The following is a 17,645-nucleotide window of genomic DNA, read 5'->3' as shown; positions in this document are numbered from 1 at the left end:
AGATAACTCAGCAAGTATTCCAGCAGATTTACCTGACAGGAGCATTGGGTCTTTGTCAACAGACTTGCGGACTTGGTCTGACTCTCCAGTTAAAGAGCTTTCATCGATTTTAAGATCATTTCCTTGAATAAATATCCCATCGGCAGGTAGAAGATCACCTTTCAGTAAGAAAATGGTAATGGAAAACCAGAGTGGTTTAGTAAGATTGTTCTTATAATTACATCATAGTTTTCATTGTAACATCATAATTAACAACAATTGCATTAAAATGTAAAATGAAAGCAGAAGTGAAAGAACTACTACCATATCTATCCATGTTAGCCACGGTACTCCAATCCTGTTGGGAAGGGCCTTTGTATCGCACATAGTTTTTGCCTAATCTTGTCCCAGGATCAAAATGCATTACATTTAACATATGCTGAACGCAATAATCACTGAGATTTGGCAGGGGGAGTGCTGCTCTTGAACATGCCATGCAGGTTCCTCTAGAAGCCTGCACAGGAATGAACAGTGGCTGATGAAGGTCAAGTTGCCCTTTCCCCTTCCCCACTCTGGAAGCCCTTAGCTGAGTCCAGGAGAAACTTGAAGGGTGACAGAATGGGCATTGTGCTGGAATTCACCATCTCAGCCAAACACAGAGCTCCTGCAAAAGTCACTGGAGCCCAGGGCACCCATCCACTAGATGCATCTGATCTGGGGGAACTTACAGGATCCATGGCTCTGGAGCAGCCTACCAAATGGGGGACCCACAGAGGCACAACTCCCTTTCACAGAGCATTTCGAAATTCTTCCTCTTAATACCAAGAGGACAGAAACGAAACATTCCAAATAGTGTCCTCCTCCATGGACGAGCATTGCCTTTGTATGAACAGCCATTGTCCTTGTCAGTGAGAGGCAGTGAAGACTGCAACAATAACATGAATTACCTAGTGTAATTGGACAGCAAGTGTCTCAGGTTTTCCTTCTACCCTAACAGCCAAATTGTTATCATAGTCAACAATAACACCACATAATTCTCTTTTACATCCCTTCCAGTGAAATGAGTCTGTTCTGATAGAAAGGGAAAACAGAATAAAGATCAGGAAAGTTGCCAGAACTTACCATATTTCACCTGTGCAATGTCACCAACTACTATCTCTGCCACTGGGATCTGGATAACCTGTCCACCTCGGACAACAGTAAATTTCTGTTCTTGCTCAATACGACTTTGAAGCCCACGAAACTGCTTCTCCTTGCTCCAGTCATTGAAGGCAGTGACAAGTACAACACAGATAACAGAGAGTAGGATGGCAGCACCTTCAATCCAGCCAGCTTCAGCCTCACCTTCATCTTCAGCTCCTCCTGTTGCAGTACCACATCCTGAAAAGACAACATGAAGAACTGTTTAGTCACATGAAGATTGGGTTGATCACGTTTATCACAAGAAGAAAAACTTGCTGTGAAATGACAACAAGGGTAAGCAGCAGAACTGCTTTGTGAAGTCCTGTCTGCTAAATGAAGCATGGCAGAATAGAGGAGAAAAGTAGAAATAATGTCTGAGGAAGAGAAAGAAATCAATAGAAACTTTAGATCTTTTATTTTCCCTGCTGAACAAGGTATCCCTGGTAAACCCAAACTAAACAAACAGAAGAAGGCATCAATTCTGTTATCCAATTAGAAGGATTGACACCTTCACCTGGTCCATCAAGCACTTCCAGAAAGAAGGAGTAACATCAATCAATGCAAAGCAATGGCATTATATTAAGAGACTGAATTAAAACAGATGTAAGAAATATTTTTCACTACATACAATTTCTAAATATTTCAACTAAATGCACTTATAAAAAACACTTGTTTAAAAAACACAGAGTTGATCTAAAAGTATTAGTATTTAAATGTGATACTGAAATGTATTAGGGAACACTGAGTAAAAATAATAGCGTAATATTAATTCATCATTTTTCCTTACAGAGACATACAGTGGGGCGTGCTTATAGAACTGGATGTTATTTTTGCCACAAGTAAAACCATATGAAAAAATACATTCTATGTATGAATTCTGAAGTGTTAATTCTGAACTGCTTTAGACACGTTGCTAATTACTTACTTCAAAGTAATATGCAACTAAAATGTAAACCATTTCCTAGATAGTGTTCACAAAAGAAAACTAATCTAGCTCTCCTTGATGAAGTAACACCTGAGAAAAAGGTACTTTATAACAGTGGGCAGCAAAGTACAGACACTGGAACCCCACAGTTCAGAAATCCCAGTGGACAGGAGAGAAGAACCCAAGGCTGAGCCTGGACAGCACAGCCTCCTCTGCCAGGTCCGAGGGAAGAAGGAAGTCTCTGCATTTTTCACACAGAACTGACCCAGGGAGGCATCCAACATCACTTCTCCACCTTTGCCAGGTACCAGGGAGTTCAGCACCTTAGCAACTGCGCTGCTTCCACCTATGACTGAAGTTTAATTTTGGTATAGTCGTCACCTGCCACCAGAGGGAATTAAGAAGCAATGTGATTTCTATTTTTAAGTCACAAAGATTTCCCTGTAGCATAAGCATCGTAATTTGTTAACCAACCAGCTGAGTAATTACCCTTGCATAAGAACAGTAACAAAAGTACCTAAAGCCAAAGGAGGAAAGATGATACTGAACGTCCATTTAAAGAAGTTTAAACAAGGTGACTTCATTTCTTTCTTGTGTACAATAAAAATGGTTTAGTTAGTAAGGGCCTTGTACTGCGGATAAAGGTTCACATAGGTCAGTGGTCTAAGGACACCTTTGCTAGGAAAGGCCCTTCTCTTGGGAGTGTGCTTTGCCTTTCAGTTGGGCTAAGTCTAAATTTAAACAACAATACGATTTCAGACCAATTTCATTGTTGTTTTAAAAGAGGTTTTCAGACAGGCGGGATTTAAAATGCCACCTGCCCTTCAAGAAGTGACCCATCTGTCGGGAAATGTATTCTTGCACTATGTTGGGTTCTTGCTGCAAAGCTGTTCTAGAATTATTCCCTTTTGATGGTGGAGGGGATGGGCCTTGCACCTCTATTGGTGTAAGTCTGTAGAATTCCTTTTCTTCTGCCATTTTGTCCCACAGGATTTTCTAAAAATTCTACAAAGAGTTAAAAGAATTTATGGGAAGAAACTGAATTTGTTCATAGGGAAAACCCCACATACCGCTTAACTATACACTTACACTATCTGTCCTCCTTACTGTAGTACACAGAGTGACACAGCATCAACTTCACAGGTAAGAGGAAAATAAGGAATAGAAATAAGACACCCAAAAGACCTAATAATATTATGCCTAAGTAGCAAAATGTCGTTTAAAGCATCTAATGTTTATTAAGAAAGCTCATATGAGCTTTTAAAAATCGTGTTAAGGTCCAAGATTGCTGTTACGCTTTCACAAGTTAGTACTTGTTTCCCGATGTTACTAATGAATCTGACTGAGATTTTATTGAAAGGCACAGCACAAAAGCGGCACAAAAGAATCTGTAATGTGCATGTGTGATTTGTGGTGGGGTTTATTCCAAGACAGTCAATTGTGAAGTGCTAATTTACAAGTAAATTTAACATAGGTCCTATCTGTCAGAAAATTCAATTCCAGAGAAGTAAACGAGTTTTTAATATGAAACTCTTTCCTACTGTAGCTATGAGCATATGCTATGTGTGTCATTCCCCAAAGCCTCAGCCTCGTGAGACACAAAATGCATTCTGCATCTGAAACTGAGATTACAGATTTGACTGCGAGTCAAGAATGTACGGAGCTGGAACCCCATTGGCACCAAAAAAGCAGAGGAAGCCATGAGACGGATTAACTTATTCCAAAAGCGCACAGGAACAGGCAGGTGAGCCGAGGCCCCTGAGGAGTGGGAGGACCTGACAGTGCCAAAGCAAAGGACATTCAGAAATACAAAAAGGGACTACTAGGATTGTGTCTTCCATAAGACATCACAAAATACGTTACCAAAAACCTGTGGAAGGAGAGCAGCATTTTATAAGCTTAAATTTGACCAGAAACAGGTCTGCAAAGACTGTTGAAAAAGTTCTCTATAGAAGGGAGATGAACGGAAGATCAAATCCAAAGGTGAAGAGGATCCAGGAAAAAAAAAAAAAGAAGGGAAGTAATTCAAACCAGCACACATAACCAGACCACCTGAAGTCACAACAGCCTGGACTGCTATCTCAGCAGACGTCATGCGAAACATGGGCACAAGAGCTATGGGCTACAAAACCTGCTCAAGAACCTGGGGAGCACCCAGCACTCGACCTGTGCTAGACCCATTTATGCACCTCATTAACTGCCAATCATTTCAAAATCAGCCTGAGAAGCCCACTCTGCATTAGCAGTGTTTCAATTATTTATTAGGTTTTAGAAAGAAAAAACAAGATATCGGAAGGGAACTGTACGACAGAAAAGACTTGAATACACTTGCATCAAAAAGGGAAGGTGAGAAAGCAAAGGAAGATATGCAAGAGCAGGTTGCTTCCAAGGTCACAGACACCATTTTAATACGTATTCCTTGTAAGATCAACCAAATCTGGGCAAATGCAGAAAGCGGCAGACAAGCCCTGTGCAGATAAAAAGAATATCTGCTTAAGATTTCAGAGTTCTGAGGAGGTTCTTAAAGCTGCTTTGAATAGCACAGCGACTGCGATGGCAAACCACACGGTCTTCAGCTGCAGCGTGGTAATTTTTAAACCAGAAAAAGAATGTTTTTGAAACCTGTGAACATCTGTATGCTTAACAAAGTCCCAACCTACAGCACACACCTCTCAGCTCCTCATCTCAACCTACACGGTACTATTTTTAAGCTGAGAATAGCTTGTGGCATTTAAATTCCCAAGGAGAATCTCCCAGCACTCCCAGAGGTAATTTTTTTCAGTCACTCAAACTGGTTTTGTCATCAGAAAGACAACAGTTCCCATGATAAAAACTTCTGATTTAATCACTTTCTGCAAAGACATTTTTCCTTAGCTGCAGCTCCGGCACTGATGCTATTAAAGCAAACTGTGCAGCTCGAAGTTACAGCTTTTTCATTACCAAACATATCCAGTTGGAGGGCAAAAGGAACAATAACCACAAATTGTACAATAAATATATAGAATCACTTTCTTAACAAGTTTTTTTAAGCTGTAACAGATAGGGCAATATTTATTTTTACATATTCCTTGTTGTGTCTTATCATTTGCTACAAAATTAGACCAAAAGATCCTGAAGTACCAAACTGCTTCCCGAACCCCTCTGTGAGATGCTGCACCATCAGAGGCTGGGCACGAAGCAGCAAGGTCAGCGGCTGCTGGAAAGCTTTGCGCTCTGAGTGTCACCCCAGAGCCACGGCTGACGGCAGAGGTGCAGAAATGACTGGAACTCAAAACAGCAGAGTTCTGCCTTTCTCTCACAGTCTCCAGGGACTCCTGCGCCCGTGACAAACATCTGTTAGTTACTTATTGTGAGCCAGATCGCATCCTCCAGAAACACAGAAGGGCTTTACTAGTGCGAGATGTTTATACTGCACACATGGTTCAGGTTTAGGGGCTGTACATTCTCTACAAGTGGTTTTTGGATACTTACTTGAAAGGCATTTTAGAATTCCTTATCTGTGATACACCAGTTACTTACATAAGGGCTGTGGCGTAGGGGGGAGCAGAAAAACTCCTCATGTCCCTGTAGGTTATTATGTAACTGCCAACTTTGGAGTTCAATATTAAATATTTACACGTTTCCGTGCATGTTCATGCAAGGAAACAAACCTGTAAGCCCTGAAAGCGTGTATATATTCACATAGTCCTTCAGCCTGATCACAAACATTTGTGAGCAGAGAAATGGTCATTGAAGTGCTCAATCAGCTTCAAGAGATGCGAGATGCTGATCAAGATTCCTCTTGGAGCCTCCAAGGGAAGGCATTTTGGAAAGATCAGTTGGAAGGATAGGGCCCTACCTCCCTCAGAGGCAATGGAGAGGAGTGGGACCATGAAACTATTTCTATAGTTTCTATTTCATATCAGTTTAGTTTCCTTTTGTTGCCACAGAGAAGGCAGAGAAAGGCAACTATAGGAATGTTAACCACAAGTCCTGTTCTTAGGGATTGCAAGGGAAAAGTTTAACATCTGATTCACTATAATTTTACTGTCTCTTGCTCAGACCTAACAATGCCTGGTAAATACAGCCACATATTCAAAAGGTAACACACAGCTTCCAAATGTAAGAACCAGACCTTTGGAAGTTGCTCTTTGTGTTTATTACTAAGAGGTCAAGTGCAGTTGCTCAACAACGCTTGCAAGGTCATGTCCTAGCTGAGCTTTACTCTCAGGATTAATACTTCTGGAGAATCTCTTCCTGGAAAATATGTGAGAAAATTTTATATTTCATCCCAAAGCTTCATCATTACCTCACGGCCCCAGTTGAGAATTGAGTCGTGCTTGGCAGCCTGGAAATCTACCTAATGAGCAATATCTAAAAGCAACCCAGTTTGTTGATGACTTACACAGCTCTAATGAAGGGAAGGCATCTATGGGACTTAATTTTTGCAGTCCAAGACAGATTTGTAGGAAGCAGATGTAGATCACTTTACATTGTGAAACGATTATTTAGTTTGCAGGTCCCATATGATACAATATGCACACTTGGCACTTTACGAGGTCTTAATGCAGTGTTACTGAAGCCAGCTCAAGTCTTAAACTGATGTCATTTGATGACATCCAGTAATGAATTTGCTCTGTAAGCACATTTTGTGCTGGTGAACAGTACAGGATTGATAGTTTTGATACTGTCAAGCAAGACCAGAGTGAAACCATTACTTTGGACAAACGCTTGGCTCCCAAAATGTAATGCTTCACTTCACCCCATCTGCATTTTAGAAGGGATACAACTGCTTTTTTTCTGTCCATGACACACATAGGATTATTTCCATACTTCTGTTCTTGGGCAGAGCATGGTACCTAGATTTGGCTTTACCTGCTGAGTCCAAGAAGCAGTGTTTAAATCTCTGTTTTCTTTCTTGTTGCTTCTACAGAGACACCAAAGGTATGGATGGTATTTCCAGGTTGTCGTGGTTTAAACCCAGTCAGGTTGAGATAAGAACAGTCCAGTAACTAAGGTATAACACAAATCACTGCTGCTACCACCAATGATAATAACGATAAGAGAAAATAACAAGGGAAGAGAATATGATACCACTCACCAAAATGGGCCCGACCGAGAAGAGAGAGTGCCCTTCTGGGTAACTCCCAGTTACCTCCCGGGCATGACGTGCTGTGGTATGGAATACCTCTTTGGTCAGTTTGGGTCAAGTGTCCTGTCTCTGCTTCGTCCTGTCTTCCCCTCCTCCCTGGCAGAGCATGAGGCTCAGAAAGTCCTTGGCCAGAGTAAATATTACTTAGCAACAATTAAAAACCATCGGTGTTATCAGCTCTGTTCCCAGCCTGAAAGTCAAAACACAGCGCTGCACTAGCTACTGAGAAGGAGAAAAATGACTGCTGCTGCTGAACCCAGGACACAGGTCTTATCATTCCATGTTGCCACACTGCAATCAAAATATCAACCGACACAAAAACCCCAAATCACTATTGGATGAGCAGAACCTCACTTGCTCTATCTCACTCAAAAGGCAATAGGTTCAAAGGAAATAGGGGAGAGAGAGAGTCAGTCAGACAGACAGACAGTATACCTAGCCAGCAAAGTGGAAGGGGAAGAATCAAGAAGTTTGTAATAGGGAAGCTTCAGAAAAGACTGTCTGCTAAATAAGACTTAGATGCAACCTTGAATAACCTAGAAACAGGCTATTTGTGAGAATTTTAAAATACAGTAAAACCCATTATAGCATATCATAAGCAACCAATGCAATACATTTTCATCCAAACACATACAAAAGAGCAATTGCATTCACTTAGATGTATTTTCAGTGAATAGGTTTGCTGTGCAACCCAGTATGAATTAGCAAAACAAGTGTTTTCACACATCATCAAAACCAGTTTCTCCGTAATAATAAACAATCTTAAAGAGCTTCACAGGCATTACTGCATGTACACATAGTAAAAACTTCTTCAGAAAAGACTAAATGATGAAATAGTCTTCATAATTTCAGGGTTGAGAGAATTAAAGACCGGTTAAAATCCAAGGTTCCCAATACAAGATTCCATAGATGAAGAAGAGTTCTGTCTGTGGTGGGAAGGCCTTCCTGCGATAATTGTAATAAAGACCCTCTCTAGGAAAGAGACAGCTTATAAAGCGTGTGCATCTGTTAGTACAGCCTGTAACTATTTCATATAGAAAAGTTGTCTTAGAGGAGCCTTAGTAAGAAGGAACAGCCCATTTAGGTCCTGAACGCACAGCTGAAGAGAGAAAAACACATAATGTCAAGAAAAAATGGTACATTCAGAGCTGCAATTATCCAGGCACTCCTTACAAACACATCAGAAAGCTACAGCTACAGCTAATTTATAAACAGGGAGGAATGCTCCCATTTCCCATGCAGCAATCCCCAACCGTATCCAGCACTTCCCAAATACAGCTGGATGGAGAGGAGGATGTGAACACTTCCTCAGCTACTGCTCCAATGCAGATCACTGATAGCACCAGGAAACACAGAAGCCCATGAAAAGAAATAAATTCTTCATATCAAACTGGCTGTCACCAGGCTCTTGACTTGAAATAGACCTAGGAAAAACATTCAACACTAGCATAAAACAACAGATATTTCCTAAATGCCTAATCAGATTGAGAGCTCCCTTTCTTCCTTATGCTTCCTCTGCTAAATCCTAATAAACAAAGCCTATTCTCTTCCTGCCTGAAGCAGAATGATCACTGGAGGTCTTTAGAGTGGATGCTCGAGTAATGGATGCTCATACTGTTCTATCACTCCTTGTTCCCTAATATTAAAAAAAAGTATTTGCTTCCAAAAATATTCCCTTTTTTCTTTTTCGTTGTGTGCTTTATGTTCTAAGCAAGACGATTTTAGAGCAGACTGTATTTAACAGAAATCCCACCCAAAATTTGCAAGACAGTGTTCAGAAAGGTCGAGACTTTGCCTGGAAATCTTGACAGATGTTTCATTGGAGCTTCTGAAAGAATCAAACTGAGCACAGGATGAAGTTGTGACTGCTGACTGATACACTTGATACACATAGACCATTTAAAGAGTAATTGTCAGCTTCTTGCAGCCTACAAGCTCTGCAGAGAGAGGTTACTAAGAATAGGCTGCTGACCTTAACAGGCCCCTTCAAACCGATTTATGGGTTCTCAGAGGTCCGCAGGCCACAGCTTGAAAGCCACTGATCAAGAACATTTGCAGCTGAGAAGCTTCACACAGCCAGGGTACTGCAAAAGGAGGAAATTAAACCAGTCTCTTTTGAGCTTAGGCCATAGCAAGGTGCTGCAGAGCCAGTTCTGGAAACCCCGTCACGTCCTCTGCTGCTGTTACTCCCTCATTCATCAGTCATATTCATGAGAACAAGAAAACCAGGCTGAATAAGATACGGAAGATTTGTAGACCTCAGCCACAAAACCAGCTCATAAACTGCAGCATTTATTACTTTCATTAAATTTCTTATCTTCATTACTTTGTTCTATAAAGCTTTAAGCTGTAAAAAATCATGTCAGTAAAAGATTAGATGTTCTAGAATAATGTCTTGCAGCAGAAAGCAGTAAAAATTTCTATTAACATTAGCAAATAATGGGAACCTATAAAAGTAGTTGCACAGTACAAATCTATGCTCTAAGGAAACGTGTTTCTGGACCCTATTTTCCAGTTCAGTTTCATCCCAAAGGATGAGGTCCCATCTGAAGGCACATCCTGTTTGTGCACTCTCACAAAAGCAGCCAAAGCACACTAAGTGGGGACAAACAGGAGATGTACTTCTGCATGGATCCAAACTCACATATCAATGTAGATATGTCCAAAGCAAGCTCAAGCAGCATGCAATTAGGATAGTCTCCATTTAGAACATACACTCTGCATTCCGCATGCTGCTTTTGGTTTCAACTCATCTAGTTTTAAGATTCTGAAAGTTTATGCATACTTAACTGACACAAGATGAGCATCTCCTAAAGAGAAAAGGCAAAGCTGCTTACACAGTAACTGAAATAAACTGGGATCAGTTGCTTAAACTGCTACTTTTCTGACAGAAGATATGCATATATGTATGATACATGAAAATATGCCTATCTACATTAACACACACATATACACGCACACACAGATGCACATACTTAACAAGCAGTATAATTCAGTGCCATTACACCCAGTATTAACTCTACTGTAGTAGATGTGGGCTGTTAAACCAAACACTTACTTGTCTGTGCTTTATTCCCAGCAGTGGAGTCCAGGGGGTGAGGGCTCGTTCTAGTCTCCCTCTGACTGAGCTTTAACACAAACCCTCTGCACATCTAAGCAGATCTGAAGTTGAGAGATTTTAAGAGTCTTTCCCCCAGGTCGCAGGTCAATACCTGGTTCCACATACGTGTGCACACATTTCATGCTGAGTTTGTCCCAAAGGCCTGTTTTATTGTTACTGCCTTCTCAAAAAGAAAAGGAAAACCAGCAGCCATGTGCTGTACACCTGCCTTGTCCCCAGCTCTGTGTTCACCCAGGTAATACCTGCTTTGTTCCAGTCAGCTGTACTGAAACAGTTTCATCCATATAAAAAGTTCCCATTCTACTTCAAACCCACCAACAGATGTGAACCATAACCACATGCAGACCTTGGGCTCTCCCATAGCTGGTTTGACCTCACGCAGAGCAGCTGGTGAACAGCACCCTCCTTTGAAACTGCAAAGAACTCCTGTCACCTCATCCAAACGCACCGGGAACTCAGACATGTCACATCATGAACAGATTGTGCAAATGTGAAAAATATTGAGATTTTAAAACTACTACATTAGAACCGATTTTTATTTTTTTTAATTGCAATTAAGAAACCAGTATTCCTGTGTTTCACGCTGGTTTATTTCATAAGATGTTAATGCTAACTATTGACAAGAAAGATGTTCTCAGAGCTTTGGGGTTTTCATCAGTTTGGGGGAATTTTGATGGGTTTTATTTTTAAGCAGCAGGTAAATAATTTTAAGATGATATTTTGGTTCCCTTTGCTAAATTGAGCACAGTACTTGTATCCCTCTGCAGTACTGATATTCAAATTTCAAGTTCCTATTGAAAAAGCAGGGTAAGCTCCCATGAATAGCCATACACTGGTATGCATAATCAAGTTGTCTCCAAGTAGACAAAATGCGGCTGGAAATATGACAAATTGGTCTTCACAGCCATGAAAAACAGATCTAGGTGGTGATGTGTTTCAATTCCTACAGGAGACAGCTGGGTTATACACCAGGAGCAACTCGCTGTGTGGACACTTGGACAGATTATCTAGGAGAGGCACTGAATTTCCATCACCGGAACCTTTTAAAAATAAGCGTCATAAATTCCTGTCAAGCGTGGCTTAAGTATTGTTGATAATGCTTTTGGGTATGGGGACGGACTAACTGACCTCCGAGAACCCTTCAAGTAGGTTTTCTCATATCCTGCCTCTTCTTGCTTGCCTTTGGATGCTGTCAACAGGCTGGGGATTAGCCAGACCAGGGAGGAGCAGAAATTGGAGCACCCTGATATATATACCCAGTCCTTGCTTCAATGCTACACCCCTAATAACAGGAAGGGCTGGGAACTTAAAGTAAAATAGAGCTTTGCTGTCTGCGTAAGATGAAAACAGGACCAGCAGGACTTGTTGTCTCCGTTCCAGTCCCAGTCCTCCTGATGCCCATGGGGTGTTGGGGATGATGCTCAGATGAAGCCCACAGCACCTCCCCAGTGTCCTGCTTGCAGGCTGCACAGCACCTCCACCCCGTGAGCCAGCCCAAATGCTGCAGCCTCCCCAGGCCACAGACCCAGTCAGCAGAAGCATGCCAGTAAAGCCAGGTCTGTCAACCGCCTGCACAGCCCAGCAGCGTGCACAGATGGAGGCAGCTGTGCCTCTGCCCAAGCTGCTGTGCTATCCTCAGCAACAGCATCTGGAGCACTGGGGTACAAACCCCCAGAGAGGCCTTGTTGTGTCCTGATGGGGTTGTCAGTGACAGTCAAACACCTACAGCCAGGTTCCACCTGGAGCCACCAAACCATCCTTGCACCAGGCTCTCTCTCCATGGCCCCACGCCACCCAGGGCACCCACAGGTCCTCTGGTACTGCCATCCCAAATGTAAACCTGTCCCATCTTCTGCATCTTGAAAGCAACATGAGAAGCAAAAATGTTGCAGAACTTGAACAGGGCATCCAGGTGATGACAACTCACGTGCACAAATATGTCTTTAGAAAAGCAGCCTTATACAGTATTGAAAGACAGTGAGGTAATCCGCATGCAAGTTAGGACACGCGTACTATACTAGCTGGACACTCCAACCTGCTCCTGGATATTTAGAACTTGCACTGAAGTACAATTTAGGGCAGGAATTAAAAAGTAAGATACTTTCTTAAGCAAATTCTTAAAGGAACTAAATCTACTTAACCAAACAGATTGGACTAATATCACTAGAAGCCATATGCTGCTTCACCTCATCCCAGCTTTGGAAGGAAAGAGAGTAAATGATGGCGTTCTGGTGGAACAAGCTGTTTTTAAGAGGGCACATACTTCCGTTTCTCCTGTTTTTAGTCCTGTTTTCCAGGATATCAACTGCTTCATGCCTTGTGCTGCCAGACAGTCTAAAATACCCTTTGCAAATCTCATGGTTTAATTTTTATGAAGAATGACAGAAGTATTTCAGTGCGTGCAACAAGACTCTTCAGAGGTTCTCTTCTGAAAGCTCTGAAATCAACGAATACTTTGAGATTTATTTTATAGAAAATGCCATTTTCTAACACTGCACTTCCATTGTCTCAACCCCTTTTGTGAATTTTGCTCCTTGGACAGAACAATAAAACCTCCTGTGCAGCAACAGCCAAACAGTGCTGCCTGTTTAGCAGCAAAGATGATAAAGGATCCCTAGTAGGACATTGGCTGTTAAGGCTGCACGGCCCTTACACCCTCTTACTTACAACCTGGTTTTCCCCTGATGCCTGGAGAATGCTATGTAACACACTCTAGAGACTTGCAAAATAACATACGCACTTCAGGTTTGTACAGTACAAAGTCTGAAACAAATGGCGGCAGGATTCCAAATCTGTTCTAATTAAGGGCTAAAATGACATCAAGTCAGAACTAAAACCTCTGAGGAAGTACATGGCGTGGTATCAGATTATGCTGTACTGGACACATGGCTGACAGTCCTGCCAAACTCCAGCCAGTGCTTACAGCCTGCAGATGGTGCCAGTGGTGGGCTCAGGACCCGCAGCTGCATTCCCCGGCCATGCCAAGGGGTTCCGAGTTTACCCTGACAGTGAGGACTACCAGACAAGCTGCTCCCTGGACCTCTTGTGAAGGTGATCGCTAATGATTGTTTTCAGCATCTGCAGCAGAGTTCTGGAACTTTCTGAAGCGATCACCCAGGGATGCAGGGCTGGTTTGCCGTCTCACTGACGCGGTTTGTGAAGAGGGTGGAAGTCAAGATCCAAATCACTGCAAAGTACTGAAATGAATGAAATGTAGCTCCTTTTATTTTAAAAAGGGCTTCACGTTTTCTGACATACCTTTTGTGTTATGCAGATGGCATGAAGAGATAATGGATTTTCAACATACCACAACTATTACATGATGACATTTTTACAATACCAACTGCACACACACAGGTTGTGGAATCAGTTTTTCATCGTAATGTTGGCTTTGTAGCTGGAAGGGCTGGCAAATGACTTACAGTTGTTTATTTCTATGTACCGCTATGATTTTAGGAGAACTCTAAAGTAATATTAGTGCTGGCCTTAACAAACCGGATTTTTATGCTGCCTCCGTTTGTGCATTTTTTAATGCAATCTATGTTACCACATGTAAAATACTTATAAAAATATATTAAGATCTAAAACTGCCACAAAGAACAGAGAATTAACTTTGTTCAGCTGACTCACTGCTGACATTTCTTATTCTTTCACTCATTATTCAGATCTACCAGTGCATACTAATGAAACCCAGGGAGACAGGCTTTTAGGGACAGGGAGACATATGCAACATTTCTCTGTGGAAATCCTTGTGTCCTGGGATCTTGAACTGGCCTGGCAAGACTCTGGGGATGTAAAAGTTTGGCAAAGAACTTAAAAATTCATGGGCTGAATCAAGCCTGGGAGTAGCCCTACTGAATTGAAATGCTAAGGAGAACGTAGGATGAAATCCCGGATGTAAAAGACAAGGTAAAAATGGATAAATGCTGCACACAATATTTGGTTTATTTCAGTTATACCCACTGCACCTCATCAGGAAGCAAATGAACTGAATCCCTCAGAGGACGGCTCCAGATTTTCATGCGGTTATTTATCTGGGGTTACTTTTAACTCAGTTTAATGACATTTGGTTAAAGCTCCTCAATAATTCAGGCTTTCACTTTCTGTAACTGCTTTGAAGCAACAGCTTATCCCCCCGGGTCATCTGAGCAAAGGGAGCACACGAGTGTTTCTTGCTCCGATGAAATCTTGATCCATGCACAGATTTGCGAGTGCTTATTTCTAGTGCTGAGGTCACACAAATGATCAGTACTAATAAAGATAAAAACAATAACCCCAGTCTGTTTCCATTTGGCAGGAACTGACTGTACTCTCTAATTTACTGCGTACCACTTCCAACACCAGATGAGTGGGTCGTGCTCCTGCAGAGCTAATCCTGCTATTTGTTTTATACCCAGCGTTTGCCTCCTGCCCAACCGACACCTGTGTGTTTCTCCTGTGCCAATATGTGTTTGCGTACACAAGGGTCTATTTTCAGGTTTCCTCAGCAGGGAATCTTGTATGTTTTTACAAGTTCAGAATAAGCTGATTTCATCAGAAGAATGTAAGACTTCCAGAATCCCCAGAGGAAAGCAGATCAATCTCCCACACGTCTTGGAAAAAGAATGTAAGAATTTTAAGATCTGGGCAAGAAGTCTAAAAGAGAAAACACATTTCTGTGAGAGCAGGAAGGACAATTCGATACTGCAGGACTGAGCTACTCCACCTGAAAACACTACAACAAACACATCTGTGCCACACCAACAAAGAAAGAGAAGGGATGAAAATCATAGATTAAACACAGGGAACAAGAGAAGAACTTTATCTAAGCTAAGGTCAAGGTGCCCATCATGCATGGCAATGCAGAAAGGGTCTTTTGCCCTCCTGTACCACCCTTCCTGAACTACAGAGACTGCTCCAGCATTCACCCTCCTGTGGAAACCAAGAGGTGCTGTGCTGCTTTCTTCCCAAAGAGGAAGGAGGCACCCTTCCTGAACACCAAGGCACCCCTGAATTGCATCCCGTATTCCCAACGTGCATCTTGCCAGGCTGTGACGGTGGCTAGTGGCTGCTGACTCAGCATGGCCAGCTCAGATTTCTAGCCGCATGCTCAAACAGAGGGAAGACTTCTCTATATGCAGAGAAAGGCACACAAGAGCAGAAGAAAAAACCTGCACGTGAATCCGATACAATAATACACTGGTATAGAACTTTGCCTGAGTTGCAAATCCAGGCAAGGGAGGGGTAGGAATTACCCTAGGGAAAAAAATGAAACAAAGCCCAAACAGAGTGAATTTATGGGAAAGGCCAGAATCTGGATTAGAAACTGCAGCTGTTCACAAAGGCAAATACTGGGCAATAAACAAAATGCTTAACATGACCTTAGAGCTATGTTAGAAAGGTGGTATTCCTTATTTCCCCCTGGATGAAGGGGAAAGTTTGAATGGCTGCTGTATGCTGTTGTACTAAGATTCCCTTTAGTAGCCTAGACATCATGTGAGAAGCAATAATACACCCCAGTCTGATCTGGGGAAAGCTGAGAACTGGAACCACAAAAAGATATTGCCTGTGACCACAAAACTGAAATGTGCTGAAGGAGTAATGTCTTAATTACATTATACTACTCTGGGTTTTTTAATCCAAGAGATTCCGTAGTATCTATACTGAGTGCTGGGGAACTGGGACAGACAGTGTATCTTTAGAACATGACACTGTACTTGAGTCCAGCCAAAACCCAGCAGACAGCCTACTGCAGCTCTTCTGCTCCAGCACAATCGGCACTGAGGGTCAGGAACCTGTGAGGAGGAGAATTGCACTGACCTACACTGACAGAGAGAATTCTTTAATAGAGGCACACAGTACATCACTTCCTCCCACAGATACCTAGTCACTGGTCAAACCTTTCCCACTGAGACTTACTCCTACAGACTTGCCCAATGCGCTGCAATGTCAAGAGGTGTATTTTGAGGGTGTCCTCACAGAGAGGCAGCCCCGCATTTCAGATCCCAAGCAGTGGATCTGCACAAAGTAGGGGATGAGTTGGTTGTTTGCAGGTTTTTTCCCCTCAGACTGATTCTTTTTATCTACCCAGCACGTGGCTGACTTTGCTCCTGTGGCGAGGACCTTCAAAGCTACCCGGCGAATGTGGCACTGATAAGCATGTTGGCTCTGGCATTTCCATGTCTGACTGTGACCTGCTGTCCACTCAATCCTTACACATGTACTGTTCAGGTTCACATATAAGGATCGTAAGATTTGCTAGAATATGCACTGAACACTTACGCCATGAGTACAAGTGAGTGCTACGTCCTCAGGAAGGCTTAGCACAGAGACAAGATGAGCAGCTATCCTCACAGGAGCTGTGGATCAGCTGTATCTTCTCTCCAGTTACACAGACACCCTTTCTGATTTAAATCTCCAACTTGAGTCCCCACTGACGAAGTGACACAACACATTAGAGGAATGATAAGGAGCCAACTGAGTTGTGAACCCCAGAAATACTGTCTCTTGTAAGGGACTAAAGGATGAGAGGTCAGCAGGCACCCCAGGCCCAGCCCCAAGCAGCAGCCACCTATCAATGCCACCAAAAGCTTAATGAAAGTGGCTTCGGAGGACCAAATTTCAGGGGACCATGCCCTGTTTCCATGTCTTCTTTTCATTAACTTGTTGCATGAGTACGGGCACGGCTGAGCCAGCCAAACCTCTGCTGAGCAGTGCATTAAGCAGTGTAACCCATCATTTAACTTCAAGGTGGAGTTTTGCCTTGAGAGTTTCAACAGAAGCTACCTCAACCACAAAGACTTTTTCCTGTTTCCCCCCATAAGCTGTAAAGAATTGTACACTTGAAAACAGACATCATGCTTGCAGCTTCACACTGAACCCTGGGATGTTCTAACGTTCTGCCTCAGGCTACTTTTTTCCCCCTTCATAATCCACAGAAGGAAATAGAATTCAAGAAGAAAAGCTGACAGGTTTGTTACATCCATGTAAATAGTAACTGACTGTCACATGTTGACAGGAGTGGGTTTTGCAAGTGGGTGATAAGAGCCACATGTGATGTGAGGCCTGAAGATAGTAACAAGGGAGAGGACCCAAAAGGCTCAGAAATTGCTAGTGGGGGTGTTAGCAGAAGACTGAAGATTTTTTCACAGCTGACCAAGGGTATGGATGCCGGATGCACCGAACCTGGGCAATGGGGCTGATGTGCTCTGAGCTGCAGGGCAGACTGAGTGAAAGTGGCTTCAGAGAGGGACAGCAGCAACACAAATCACAGTTAAGTCATTCCCACAACAGACTGCTTCAGCAGAGACCTAAGGGGAAAGACACTC

General features: G+C 42.5%; 1 protein-coding gene across 9 annotated transcripts in view; it reads right to left on the bottom strand.

The window, feature by feature from the left end:
* Positions 1-17,645, bottom strand: part of ATP2B2 (ATPase plasma membrane Ca2+ transporting 2) — a 388,712-nt gene that overhangs the window by 99,880 nt on the left and 271,187 nt on the right. For all 9 annotated transcript variants that reach the window (XM_065687047.1, XM_065687048.1, XM_065687049.1 and 6 more), the window contains exons 6-7: positions 1,102-1,359; positions 33-158 (exon numbers count right to left, since the gene is read on the bottom strand). In XM_065687047.1, the coding sequence (XP_065543119.1) occupies positions 33-158; positions 1,102-1,359 (384 nt within the window). The remainder of the gene's footprint in view (positions 1-32; positions 159-1,101; positions 1,360-17,645) is intronic.

The sequence above is a fragment of the Lathamus discolor genome, chromosome 7 (genome assembly GCF_037157495.1).
Source record: "Lathamus discolor isolate bLatDis1 chromosome 7, bLatDis1.hap1, whole genome shotgun sequence".
Classification (NCBI taxonomy): domain Eukaryota; kingdom Metazoa; phylum Chordata; class Aves; order Psittaciformes; family Psittacidae; genus Lathamus; species Lathamus discolor.
Note: the sequence above shows the minus strand (reverse complement) of the source record. Positions and strands in the feature narration are given on the sequence as shown.